The 14,639-nt window shown below is 48.4% G+C and overlaps 1 protein-coding gene across 9 annotated transcripts in view; it reads right to left on the reverse strand.

Annotated features, from left to right (window-relative positions):
* LOC110519495 (adhesion G protein-coupled receptor E2-like) overlaps positions 1-14,639 on the reverse strand; it is a 248,464-nt gene that overhangs the window by 169,952 nt on the left and 63,873 nt on the right. For 5 of the 9 annotated variants that reach the window (XM_036939975.1, XM_036939970.1, XM_036939974.1 and 2 more), the window contains exon 1: positions 555-926. The exons of 1 other annotated variant lie outside the window; for it this stretch is intronic. In XM_036939975.1, the coding sequence (XP_036795870.1) occupies positions 555-585 (31 nt within the window). In that variant the 5' untranslated portion in view covers positions 586-926. Of the gene's footprint in view, positions 1-554; positions 929-14,639 lie in introns of those variants that run through there. 3 more of the 9 variants (XM_036939972.1, XM_036939966.1, XM_036939968.1) reach the window with 2 other exon arrangements.

Raw genomic sequence — 14,639 nt, forward strand, 5'->3', positions numbered from 1 at the left:
CTCCTTCCCCTTTCTTTCTCTCCACATCTTCTGGGAAGTGTGTATTTTTGTCTCTTGTCTCTCCCTAGTTCCCGCTCTTATTCTTGACATGGAAATTAGGTTTACTCATTCACTGCTCAGTTCTCTCTCTCTCACTCTTAGGTTGACTTCTCTGAATAGCTTCTGAAACCAAGCCCATTGGAAGGAGAGAGAGAGAGAAAGAAAGAAAGAAAGAAAGAAATATACACACACACACACACACACACACACACACATACACACACACACACACATACGCACGAACACAAAAACACACACACATACGCACAAAAACACACACACACGCACACGCACACACACACACACACACACAAACATACGCACAAACACAAAAACACACACACATACGCACAAAAACACACACACACGCACACGCACACACACACACACACACACACACACACACACACACACACATACGCACAAACACAAAAACACACACACATACACACAAAAACACACACACACACAAACACAGATAGTCAAGTTCCAAAGATATACAAGGTTAGACTCACCCAGAACAAGTAGAATAGTTCTGGACCCCATCTCAGAGACAGACTGGTAGTATATCCACACCAGACAACTAGTAGGATCCTAATAAAACTAGTCCCACAAGAAGAATCAGTCTGAGATGAAATCTGTTTTACTGTTGAGTTCAGATTGAAGAAAACCCCAGTTTAACAAGGTGTTTATTCTGTATGATCAGTGGTGATAACATGAACAGAATAAAAATAAATACAATATTCCCTCTCTTTTGGTGAGACAACTCTCAGTGTGAGCCACACGGAGATAGAAAACAACTATTTTGCTCTCCTCTCCTCTACCTCTTTCTGTTAGAGAACGCCTCGTCTCTCTCTTGTTCACACTCTTCCCCCTTTCTCTCTGTTTCACCCTTATCTCTCTCTCTCTCTCCTTGTTCTCTTTTTCTGTGTCACCTCTTCTTCTCTCCTTCCACCTCACTCTGTTTTTCACCTTATCTCTCTCTCTCTATCCTTCCTCTCTCTCTCTCTCTCTCTCTCACTCTCTCTCTCTCTCTCTCTCTCTCTCTCTCTCTCTCTATCCTTCCCCTCTCTCTCTCTCTCTCTCTCTCTCTCTCTCTCTCTCTCTCTCTCTCTCTATCTCTCACTCTCTCTCACTCTCTCTACACTACCCCTCTCTGCTCTCACCTTATCACTCTCTCCATCTCTCTCTCCTTCTCTCACTCTTTCTATTTCACCCCTTCCTCTCTTCTTCTTCTTATCTTCCTCTCCCTCATCATGCTATGCCTACTAGGTGTGTTGCCTCAGGCCTACTAGGTGTGTTGCCTCAGGCCTACTAGGTGTGTTGCCTCAGGCCTACTAGGTGTGTTGCCTCAGGCCTACTAGGTGTGTTGCCTCAGGCCTACTAGGTGTGTTGCCTCAGGCCTACTAGGTGTGTTGCCTCAGGCCTACTAGGTGTGTTGCCTCAGGCCTACTAGGTGTGTTGCCTCAGGCATACTAGGTGTGTTGCCTCAGGCCTACTAGGTGTGTTGCCTCAGGCCTACTAGGTGTGTTGCCTCAGGCCTACTAGGTGTGTTAACTCAGGCCTACTAGGTGTGTTGCCTCAGGCCTGCTAGGTGTGTTGTCTCAGGCCTACTAGGTGTGTTGCCTCAGGCCTACTAGGTGTGTTAACTCAGAACTAATAGGTGTGTTGCCTCAGGCCTACTAGGTGTGTTGCCTCAGGCCTAGTAAAGTAAAGTAAAGTCCCCTTTACTGGCTCAAAAGGCCGACCAATCAGCCTGTTACCAACCCTTAGTAAAATTTTAGACCAATCAGCCTGTTACCAACCCTTAGTAAACTTTTAGACCAATCAGCCTGTTACCAACCCTTAGTAAACTTTTAGACCAATCAGCCTGTTACCAACCCTTAGTAAACTTTTAGACCAATCAGCCTGTTACCAACCCGTAGTAAACTTTTAGACCAATCAGCCTGTTACCAACCCTTAGTAAACTTTTAGACCAATCAGCCTGTTACCAACCCTTAGTAAACTTTTAGACCAATCAGCCTGTAACCTACCCTTAGTAAACTTTTAGACCAATCAGCCTGTTAGCAACCCTTACTAAACGTTTAGACCAATCAGCCTGTTACCAACCCTTAGTAAACTTTTAGACCAATCAGCCTGTAACCTATCCTTAGTAAACTTTTAGACCAATCAGCCTGTTACCAACCCTTAGTAAACTTTTAGACCAATCAGCCTGTTGCCAACCCATAGTAAACTTTTAGACCAATCAGCCTGTTACCAACCCTTAGTAAACTTTTAGACCAATCAGCCTGTTGCCAACCCATAGTAAACTTTTAGACCAATCAGCCTGTTACCAACCCTTAGTAAACTTTTAGACCAATCAGCCTGTTACCAACCCTTAGTAAACTTTTAGACCAATCAGCCTGTTACCAACCCTTAGTAAACTTTTAGACCAATCAGCCTGTTACCAACCCTTAGTAAACTTTTAGACCAATCAGCCTGTTACCAACCCTTAGTAAACTTTTAGACCAATCAGCCTGTTACCAACCCTTAGTAAACTTTTAGACCAATCAGCCTGTTACCAACCCTTAGAAAACTTTTTGACCAATCAGCCTGTTACCAAACCTTAGTAAACTTTTAGACCAATCAGCCTGTTACCAACCTTTAGTAAACTTTTAGACCAGTCAGCCTGTTACCAACCCTTAGTAAACTTTTAGACCAATCAGCCTGTTACCAACCCTTAGTAAACTTTTAGACCAATCAGCCTGTTACCAACCCTTAGTAAACTTTTAGACCAATCAGCCTGTTACCAACCCTTAGTAAACTTTTAGACCAATCAGCCTGTTACCAACCCTTAGAAAACTTTTTGACCAATCAGCCTGTTACCAAACCTTAGTAAACTTTTAGACCAATCAGCCTGTTACCAACCTTTAGTAAACTTTTAGACCAGTCAGCCTGTTACCAACCCTTAGTAAACTTTTAGACCAATCAGCCTGTTACCAACCCTTAGTAAACTTTTAGACCAATCAGCCTGTTACCAACCCTTTGTAAACTTTTAGACCAATCAGCCTGTTACCAACCCTTAGTAAACTTTTAGACCAATCAGCCTGTTACCAACCCTTAGTAAACTTTTAGACCAATCAGCCTGTTACCAACCCTTAGTAAACTTTTAGACCAATCAGCCTGTTACCAACCCTTAGTAAACTTTTAGACCAATCAGCCTGTTACCAACCCTTAGTAAACTTTTAGACCAATCAGCCTGTTACCAACCCTTAGTAAACTTTTAGAAAAAATGGTGTTGGACCAGAAACAATGCATTTCTACAGTAAACAAACTGACAACAGACTTTCAGCACTTACAGGGAAGAACATTCAACAAGCACAGCACTTACACAAATTACTGATTGGCTGAGAGAAATTGATGATAGAAAGATTGTATGGGCTGTTTTGCTCGACTTTTTACATTATCAATCATAGTCTGCTGTTGGAAAAACACATGTTGTGGCTTTACACCCCCTGCTATAGTGTGGATAAAGAGTTACCTGTCCAACAGAACACAGAGACACATAATCCAGGTAGAATCAGGAATTCTAGGCCCCTTACTTTTTAAAGGAATTCTAGGCCCCTTTCTTTTTAAATGAATTCTAGGCCCCTTACTTTTTAAAGGAATTATAGGCCCCTTACTTTTTAAAGGAATTCTAGGCCCCTTACTTTTTAAAGGAATTCTAGGCCCCTTACTTTTTAAAGGAATTCTAGGCCCCTTACTTTTTAAAGGAATTCTAGGCCCCTTTCTTTTTAAATGAATTCTAGGCCCCTTACTTTTTAAAGGAATTATAGGCCCCTTACTTTTTAAAGGAATTCTAGGCCCCTTACTTTTTAAAGGAATTCTAGGCCCCTTACTTTTTTAGATGTTTACTAATGACATCAAATCAAATGTTATTTGTCACACAATACAGTGAAATGCTGACTTTCAGGCCCTAACCAACAATGCTGTTTACATTTTTTTATTAAACAATACTTTAAAAAATATGAATAAGAAATACAAGTAATAAATAATTAAAGAGTAGCAGTAAAATTACAATAGCGAGGCTATACACAGGGGTACCGGTACAGAGTCTCTTTCGGGGACAGCCGGTTAGTCTAGGTAATTGAGGTAGGTAGAGTTATTAAAGTGACTATGCATAGATTATAAAATAGAGTAGTAGCAGTGTAAAGGAGGAGGGGGGCAATGCAAATAGTCTGGGCAACCATTTGATTAGATGTTCAGGAGTCTTACGGCTTGGGGGTAGAAGCTGTTTAGAAGCCTCTTGGACCTAGACTTGGTGCTCTGGTACCGTAGCAGAGAGAACAGTCTACGACCAGGGTGGCTGGAGTCTTTGACAATTTTTAGGGCCTTCCTCTGACACCGCCTGGTATAGAGGTCCTGGATGGCAGGAAGCCTGGTAACAGTGATGTACTGGGCCGTACGCACTACACTTGTCACGTTCTGACCATAGTTCTTTTGTGTTTCCTGTCTTAGTGTTTTCTGCACCAGTTAGGACTGTTTCGGTTTTGCCACGTTTATTGTTTTGTATTGTGTTCATGTTGAGTTTTCTTATTAAAAAACATGAACTATAACCACACTGCGTTTTGGTCCTCCTCTCTTTCCCAAGAAGAAAGCCGTTACAGAACCACCCACCACAACAGGACCAAGCGGCATGGTGAAAAGCAGCAACAGCAGGAGAGGCAGCAGCAGCTACAAGAGCAGGAGCAGCGCAAGGAGGAATGGACATGGGAGGACGTGTTGGACGGCAAGGGTTGCTACACATGGGAGGAGATCCTGGCGGGAAAGGATCGCCTTCCATGGGAACAGGTGGAGGCAGCTAGGAGAGCAGAGGCAGCCGGAAAGAGGAACCGGCGATACGAGGGAACACGGCTGGCAAGGAAGCCTGAGAGGCAGCCCCAAAAATGTCTTGGGGGGGTGTCACACAGGAAGTATGGCGAAGCCAGGTAGGAGACCTGCGCCAACTTCCTGTGCTTACCGGAGGGCGAGAGAGACCGGGCAGGCACCGTGTTATGCTGTGGAGCTCACGGTGTCCCCAGTGTGGGTGCATAGCCCGGTGCGGTACATGCCAGCTCCTCATATCGGCCGGGCTAGAGTGGGCATCGAGCCAGGTGCCATGAAGCCGGCTCTACGCATCTGGTCTCCAGTGCGTCTCCTTGGGCCGGCTTACATGGCACCAGCCTTATGCATGGTGTCCCCGGTTCGCCTGCACAGCCCAGTGCGGGCTATTCCACCTCGCCACACTGGCAGGGCGACCGGGAGCATTCAACCAGGTAAGGTTGGGCAGGCTCGGTGCTCAAGAGCTCCAGTGAGCCTGCATGGTCCGATCTATCCAGTACCACCTCCACGCATCTGCCCTCCGGTGGCAGCTCCCTGCACCGGGCTTCCTGTGCGTGTCCTCGGCCCAGGACCACCAGTGCCGGCACCACGCACCAGGCCTACAGTGAACTTCGCCTGTCCAGAGCTGCTAGAGCCTCCCGTCTGTCCAGAGCTGCTAGCGTCTCCCATCTGTCCAGAGCCGCCAGAGCCACCAGTCTGCAGGGAGCCGCCAGAGCCGCCAGTCTGCAGGGAGCCGCCAGAGCCGCCAGTCTGCAGGGAGCCGCCAGAGCCGCCAGTCTGCAAGGAGCCGCCAGTCATCCAGGATCTGCCAGAGCCGCCAGTCAGTCAGTATCCGCCAGAGCCGCCAGTCAGCCAGGATTCGCCAGAGCCGCCATTCAGCCAGGATCCGCCAGAGCCGCCATTCAGCCAGGATCCGCCAGAGCCGTCAACCTCCCTGAGCTATCTCTCAGTCCTGAGCTTCCTCAGTAATGAGGCACCCCTCAGTCCAGTGGGGCCCTTTGTTAGGGTTACTAGGCCAAAGTCGGCGGTGAGGGTCGCCACTCAAGGGACGCTAAGGAGGTGGACAAAGACTATGATGGAGTGGGGTCCACGTCCAGCGCCAGAGCTGCCACCGCGGACAGATGCCCATCCAAACCCTACCTTATAGGTTTAGGTTGTGCGGTCGGAGTCCGCACCTTGGGCGGGGGGGTACTGTCACGGTCTGACCATAGTTCTTTTGTGTTTCCTGTCTTAGTGTTTTCTGCACCAGTTAGGACTGTTTCGGTTTTGACACGTTTATTGTTTTGTATTGTGTTCATGTTGAGTTTTCTTATTAATAAACATGAACTATAACCACGCTGCGTTTTGGTCCAACCTCTCCTTCCCAGGAAGAAAGCCATTACAACACTCTGTAGTGCCTTGTGGTCGGAGGCCGAGCAGTTGCCACACTTTTGAGTGAAGCCAGTGTGTCTATGCATGAGGATGACACAACACTATATATGTCAGCTACTACAGAGCCTGAAATGACTGCAACACTTAACAAAGAGCTGCAGTGACTTTCAAAATGGGTGGCAAGGAATCATTTAGTCCTAAATATTTCAAACCAAACCCTAAACTTCAAATAAATCTTCAAATGCATAATGTTGAAATTATGCAAATGAAGGTGACTAAACTGCATGGAGTAACCCTGGATCTGTCATGTACTGTCATGTTGTGTCTTGTCTCTGTCTTTTCCCTTCACCCTGTCTCCCTCTGCTGGTCGTTGTTAGGTTACCTTTTCTCCCCCGCTTTCCACCAGCTGTTCCTTGTCTCCTCTGACTACCCATTCACCCCGTTTCCCACCTGTTCCCTTTTTCCCTCTGATTAGGTTCCTATATCTCTCTCTGTTTCTGTTCCTGTCCTTGTCGGATTCTTGTTTGTTGTGTTTCATGCCTGAGCCAGACTATCGTCATGTTTGCTGTAACCTTGTCCTGTCCTGTCCGAATCTGCCGGTCTATCTGAGCCTACCTATGTTTGGTTATTAAAGAAGCTCTGTTTAAGTTAGTTCGCTTTTGGGTCCTCATTCACTCACCGTAACAGAAGAATCCGACCAAGAATGGACCCAGCGACTTCGGATCCTCTCCACTCAGCCGTCGGGATCCAGGGAGCGATGCTAGGCAGACACGAGCAGGAAGTGTCTGCTGCTCGACATGCCGTTGAGACCCTGGCCACCCAAGTCTCCAACCTCACAGAACAGGTTCACCATCTCCGCCTCGATCCACCGGCCACTTCCAGGGCTTTCGAATCTCCGGAGCCCAGAATCAATAACCCGCCGTGTTACTCTGGGGAGCCCACTGAATGCCGCTCGTTCCTCACCCAGTGTGATATTGTGTTTTTTCTCCAGCCCAACACTTACTCCAGGAGCACTGCTCGTGTCGCCTACGTCATATCTCTCCTTATTGGACGGGCTCGTGAGTGGGGCACGGCAATCTGGGAGGCAAGGGCTGAGTGTACTAACCAGTATCAGGACTTTAAGGAGGAGATGATACGGGTTTTTGATCGATCTGTTTTTGGGGAGGAGGCTTCCAGGGCCCTGTCTTCCCTATGTCAAGGCAATCGATCCATAACAGACTACTCTATTGAGTTTCGCACTCTTGCTGTCTCCAGTGGCTGGAACGAGCCGGCCTTGCTCGCTCGTCTTCTGGAGGGTCTCCGCGCAGAGGTAAAGGATGAGATTCTCTCCCGGGAGGTTACTTCCAGCGTGGATTCCTTGATTGAACTCGCTATTCGCATTGAGCGACGGGTTGATCTTCGTCACCGAGCTCGTGGAAAGGAGCTCGCGCTCTCCGTTGCCCCCCTCTCCGCATCACTACCATCTTCCTCTGCCGGCTCGGGTGCTGAGCCCATGCAGCTGGGAGGTATCCGCATCTCGACTAAGGAGAGGGAACGGAGAATCACCAACCGCCTCTGTCTCTATTGCGGTTCCGCTGGTCATTTTGTCACTTCATGTCCAGTAAAAGGCCAGAGCTCGTCAGTAAGCGGAGGGCTACTGGTGAGCGCTACTACTCCTGTCTCTCCTTCAAGATCCTGCACTACCTTGTCGGTCCATCTACGCTGGACCGGTTCGTCAGCTTCCTGCAGTGCCTTAATAGACTCTGGGGCGGAGGGCTGTTTTATGGACGAGACCTGGGCTCGGGAACATGACATTCCTCTCAGACAGTTAAAGGAGCCCACGGCCTTGTTCGCCCTGGATGGTAGTCCTCTCCCCAGGATTCAGCGTGAGACGCTACCTTTAACCCTCACTGTTTCTGGTAATCATAGTGAAACCATTTCTTTTTTAATTTTTCGTTCACCTTTTACACCTGTTGTTTTGGGCCATCCCTGGCTAGTTTGTCATAATCCTTCCATTAATTGGTCTAGTAATTCTATCCTCTCCTGGAACGTCTCTTGTCATGTGAAATGTTTAATGTCTGCTATCCCTCCTGTTTCCTCTGTCTCTTCTTCACAGGAGGAGCCTGGTGATTTGACAGGGGTGCCGGAGGAATATCACGATCTGCGCACGGTGTTCAGTCGGTCCAGGGCCACCTCTCTTCCTCCACACCGGTCGTATGATTGTAGTATTGATCTCCTTCCGGGAACCACCCCCCCCCGGGGTAGACTATACTCTCTGTCGGCTCCCGAACGTAAGGCTCTCGAAGATTATTTGTCTGTAGCTCTTGACGCCGGTACCATAGTCCCCTCCTCCTCTCCCGCCGGAGCGGGGTTTTTTTTTTGTCAAGAAGAAGGACGGGTCTCTGCGCCCCTGCATAGATTATCGAGGGCTGAATGACATAACAGTGAAGAATCATTATCCGCTTCCTCTTATGTCTTCAGCCTTCGAGATCCTGCAGGGAGCCAGGTTTTTCACTAAGTTGGACCTTCGTAACGCTTACCATCTCGTGCGCATCAGGGAGGGGGACGAGTGGAAGACGGCGTTTAACACTCCGTTAGGGCACTTTGAATACCGGGTTCTTCCTTTCGGCCTCGCTAACGCTCCAGCTGTCTTTCAGGCATTAGTCAATGATGTCCTGAGAGACATGCTGAACATCTTTGTTTTCGTTTACCTTGACGATATCCTGATTTTTTCACCGTCACTCCAGATTCATGTTCAGCACGTTCGACGTGTCCTCCAGCGCCTTTTAGAGAATTGTCTTTTTGTGAAGGCTGAGAAGTGCACTTTTCATGCCTCCTCCGTCACATTTCTCGGTTCTGTTATTTCCGCTGAAGGCATTAAGATGGATCCCGCTAAGGTCCAAGCTGTCATTGATTGGCCCGTCCCTAAGTCACGCGTCGAGCTGCAGCGCTTTCTCGGCTTCACGAACTTCTATCGTCGTTTCATCCGTAATTTCGGTCAGGTGGCAGCTCCTCTCACAGCCCTTACTTCTGTCAAGACGTGCTTTAAGTGGTCCGTTTCCGCCCAGGGAGCTTTTGATCTCCTCAAGAATCGTTTTACATCCGCTCCTATCCTTGTTACACCTGACGTCTCTAGACAGTTCGTTGTCGAGGTTGACGCGTCAGAGGTGGGCGTGGGAGCCATCCTTTCTCAGCGCTCCCTCTCTGACGACAAGGTCCACCCATGCGCGTATTTTTCTCATCGCCTGTCGCCGTCGGAACGTAACTATGATGTGGGTAACCGCGAACTGCTCGCCATCCGGTTAGCCCTAGGCGAATGGCGACAGTGGTTGGAGGGGGCGACCGTTCCTTTTGTCGTTTGGACTGACCATAGGAACCTTGAGTACATCCGTTCTGCCAAACGACTTAATGCGCGTCAGGCGCGTTGGGCGCTGTTTTTCGCTCGTTTCGAGTTCGTGATTTCTTATCGTCCGGGCTCTAAGAACACCAAGCCTGATGCTTTGTCTCGTCTCTTCAGTTCTTCAGTAGCCTCCACTGACCCCGAGGGGATTCTCCCTGAGGGGCGTGTTGTCGGGTTGACTGTCTGGGGAATTGAGAGGCAGGTAAAACAAGCGCTCACTCACACTCCGTCGCCGCGCGCTTGTCCTAGGAACCTTCTTTTTGTTCCCGTTCCTACTCGTCTGGCCGTTCTTCAGTGGGCTCACTCTGCCAAGTTAGCCGGCCACCCTGGCGTTCGGGGTACGCTTGCTTCCATTCGCCAGCGTTTTTGGTGGCCCACCCGGGAGCATGACACGCGTCGTTTCGTGGCTGCTTGTTCGGTCTGCGCGCAGACTAAGTCCGGTAACTCTCCTCCTGCCGGCCGTCTCAGGCCGCTTCCTATTCCCTCTCGACCGTGGTCTCACATCGCCTTAGATTTTGTCACCGGACTGCCTTCGTCAGCGGGGAAGACTGTTATTCTTACGGTTGTCGATAGGTTCTCTAAGGCGGCTCATTTCATTCCCCTTGCTAAGCTTCCTTCTGCTAAAGAGACGGCACAAATCATCATCGAGAATGTTTTCAGAATTCATGGCCTTCCGTCAGACGTCGTTTCGGACAGAGGTCCGCAATTCACGTCTCAATTTTGGAGGGAGTTTTGCCGTTTGATTGGGGCTTCCGTCAGTCTCTCTTCCGGCTTTCACCCCCAGTCTAACGGTCAAGCAGAACGGGCCAATCAGACTATTGGTCGCATCTTACGCAGTCTTTCTTTTCGTAACCCTGCGTCTTGGTCAGAACAGCTCCCCTGGGCAGAATACGCCCACAACTCGCTTCCTTCGTCTGCGACCGGGCTATCTCCTTTTCAGAGTAGCCTCGGGTACCAGCCTCCGCTGTTCTCATCTCAGTTCGCCGAGTCCAGCGTCCCCTCCGCTCAGGCTTTTGTCCAACGTTGCGAGCGCACCTGGAAGAGGGTCAGGTCTGCACTTTGCCGTTATAGGACGCAGACTGTGAGGGCTTCTAATAAGCGTAGAACTAAGAGTCCTAGATATTGTCGCGGTCAGAGAGTTTGGCTCTCCACTCAGAACCTTCCCCTTAAGACGGCTTCTCGCAAGTTGACCCCACGGTTCATTGGTCCGTTCCGTATTTCTCGGGTCATTAATCCTGTCGCAGTTCGACTTCTTCTTCCGCGATACCTTCGTCGCGTCCACCCGGTCTTCCATGTCTCCTGCATCAAGCCCGTCCTTCGCGCCCCCGCTCGTCTTCCCCCCCCTCCCCCCCCATCCTTGTCGAGGGCGCACCCATCTACAGGGTCCGTAGAATTTTGGACATGCGTCCTCGGGGCCGTGGTCACCAGTACCTCGTAGATTGGGAGGGGTACGGTCCTGAGGAGAGGAGTTGGGTTCCCTCTCGGGACGTGCTGGACCGTGCGCTGATCGAGGATTTCCTCCGTTGCCGCCAGGTTTCCTCCTCGAGTGCGCCAGGAGGCGCTCGGTGAGTGGGGGGGTACTGTCATGTACTGTCATGTTGTGTCTTGTCTCTGTCCTTTCCCTTCACCCTGTCTCCCTCTGCTGGTCGTTGTTAGGTTACCTTTTCTCCCCCGCTTTCCACCAGCTGTTCCTTGTCTCCTCTGACTACCCATTCACCCCGTTTCCCACCTGTTCCCTTTTTCCCTCTGATTAGGTCCCTATATCTCTCTCTGTTTCTGTTCCTGTCCTTGTCGGATTCTTGTTTGTTGTGTTTCATGCCTGAGCCAGACTATCGTCATGTTTGCTGTAACCTTGTCCTGTCCTGTCCGAATCTGCCGGTCTATCTGAGCCTACCTATGTTTGGTTATTAAAGAAGCTCTGTTTAAGTTAGTTCGCTTTTGGGTCCTCATTCACTCACCGTAACAGGATCGTAAACTGTCATGGTCAAAACATATTGAGTCAACAGTAGCTAAGATGGGGAGAAGTCTGTCCATAATAAAGTGTTGCTCTACCTTCTTAATAACACTGTCAACAAGGCAGGTTTTACAGGCCCTAGTTTCTACCTTCTTAACAACACTGTCAACAAGGCAGGTTTTACAGGCCCTAGTTTCTACCTTCTTAACAGCACTGTCAACAAGGCAGGTCCTACAGGCCCTAGTTTCTACCTTCTTAACAGCACTGTCAAAAAGGCAGGTCCTACAGGTCCTAGTTTCTACCTTCTTAACAGCACTGTCAACAAGGCAGGTCCTACAGACCCTTCTTAACAGCACTGTCAACAAGGCAGGTCCTACAGGCCCTAGTTTCTACCTTCTTAACAGCACTATCAACAAGGCAGGTTTTACAGGCCCTAGTTTCTACCTTCTTAACAGCACTGTCAACAAGGCAGGTCCTACAGGCCCTAGTTTCTACCTTCTTAACAGCACTATCAACAAGGCAGGTTTTACAGGCCCTAGTTTCTACCTTCTTAACAGCACTGTCAACAAGGCAGGTTTTACAGGCCCTAATTTTGATGCAGCTTGACTACTGTTCAGTCGTGTGGTCAGGTGCCACAAAGAGGGACTTACTGTAGGAAAAGTGCAATTGGCTGAGAACAGGGCAGCACGGCTGGCCTTCTGTTGTACACAGAGAGCTAACACTAATAATATGTGTGTCAAACTTTCCTGGCTCTAAGTGAAGGAGAGATCGACTTCCTCATTACTTGTATTTATGAGATGACTGGACATGTTGAAAGCACCAAGCTGTCTGTTTGATCTACTGGCACAAAGCTCAGACAGCCATACTTACCCCCAAAGACATGCCACCAGAGGTCTCTTCACAGTCCCCAAGTCCAGAACAGCATATGGGAGGCGCACAGTACTACACACCACAACACAACACACCACACACCACACACCACACACCACAACAACACAACACACCACACCACACACCACAACAACAAAACACACCACAACACAACACAACAACACACCATAACAACACAAAAAACACAACAACACACCACAACACACCATACACCGCAACACACCACAACACAACAACACAACACAACAACACACCACAACACACCACACACCACACACCCCAACACAACACAACACAACACACAAATGAAAACTGTCACATCCTTATCATGTTCATAGTGGATCCAAGTTGTTGCCATGGGTAACCAAGTTTACCATCAGATACCAACTAACTTAGATATAAATGAAGACATGAGACAGGGAGGAAGTTGAGGTGGAGATTAAAACACCCAGAAACCCACAGCACACTAGTGCTAAAAATGTTACCATGGTAACCATCCTAGCATTCATCCCAATTGACAACCTATTATACAGTGCACTATGGGCCCTGGTCAAATGTAGTGCACTATACAGGGAATAGGGTGTCATTTGGGCCTCATTTACTAGAAAGAGGAAGCTGCCAGTGGAATAACGGTTTCTACAGCAAAAAAGTCCCTACTGTAATATAAGCACCACACTCAGATCAGTTTACATAGTCCCTTACTGATCATCATTATCCAGGCTTACACAGTAACTGAACCTAGACCTGTCCTTATGGGGCGGTTTGCAGTGGCACAACAGTAACCTCTGTTTGATGAAGTAGCATGGGGATCAGTGAGGGTAGTGACCTCTCTAACAGTCTAGATCAGGGGGGTCACACTCATTTTGCCAAGTGGGCCGCATTTGATCTTCAACCTGGTCCGGAGGGCCTCACTTAAAATGTCATATATTTCCTCTGCATCGTTTTCTCTGAGAGATCCATCACTATTTGACTGTCTAAATATAAGACACACGTACCATGTCAGTTTCATTCCAATATTACACTTTATATCACATTAGAGTGTAATATAACAAAAAACGTTTAAAATAGAAACACTGGATTTTCAGGATTAAAAAATGATAAAAAGTTGCTTAATTATGAAATTATTAAAAATATTAAGAAACATTCCACTAGAGGCCACTGCTCCCTCCTTTCCTCTGAAGTGTACACTTGTTCACTACTTCAAAACTAAAAGCATTGGATTGGTGGAGGCATGCTAGTGTGAGTTCAGTGAAGGAAAGTGAACTGGGACACACGCCAAGTCTTAGTTCTGCCTCCTGCAAGACGATGTGTTGTGGTCATAGTTCAAACTGGTTTAGGGTACGAGGTCACAGTTCAAACTGGTTTAGGGTACGGGGTCACAGTTCAAACTGGTTTAGGGTACAATACAATACATTCACAACAGATTTCACAACATATTAAGTGTGTGCCCTTAGGCCTCTACTCTTCTACCACTTATCTACAATGTTATCTTGTGTTTATATGCACTTGTCTATGTTTGTGTTGCTTCACAGTCCCCGCTGTTCCATAAGGTGTATTATTTTGTATCAAACTTTACTGTTGGCGTGAGTTACCTGATGTGGAATAGAGTTCCTTGTAGTCATGGCTCTATGTAGTACTGTGCTGCTCCCACAGTCTGTTCTGGACTTACAGCTCAGTCAGGCATCAGATTGCTGCTATATCACGTGATGGGTACAGCTGTGAGTTCAGGCAGACGTCTGGATTGGAATGTGGCCAAAAGATAGGGGCCATGTGGTTAGAGGTCGAGGGTCAGAGGTCAGGGCAGGTTCAGGGGTCAGGGCTAGCATGGCCTCAGCCGTCTCATCTGTGCCGGGCGCAGTGTTGTTACTGTTGTTACTAAGCCTGACAGACAGGTGTATCGACCAGGTGTGTATGTGCACATGCCCAGAGGGCTGCGCACCGAGGGAACCCACACACACTCATCCTCATCTGTAGTGGACTGACACACACACAAGCTAAGCTGAGATACTCGCATCACACACACACACACACACACACACACACACACACACACACACACACACACACACACACACAAACACACGGATGCACAAATACACACACTCATCCTCATCTGTAGTGGACACACACAAAGCATGCTGAGCC

The sequence above is a fragment of the Oncorhynchus mykiss genome, chromosome 13, assembly GCF_013265735.2.
Source record: "Oncorhynchus mykiss isolate Arlee chromosome 13, USDA_OmykA_1.1, whole genome shotgun sequence".
NCBI classification, from domain to species: Eukaryota; Metazoa; Chordata; class Actinopteri; order Salmoniformes; family Salmonidae; genus Oncorhynchus; species Oncorhynchus mykiss.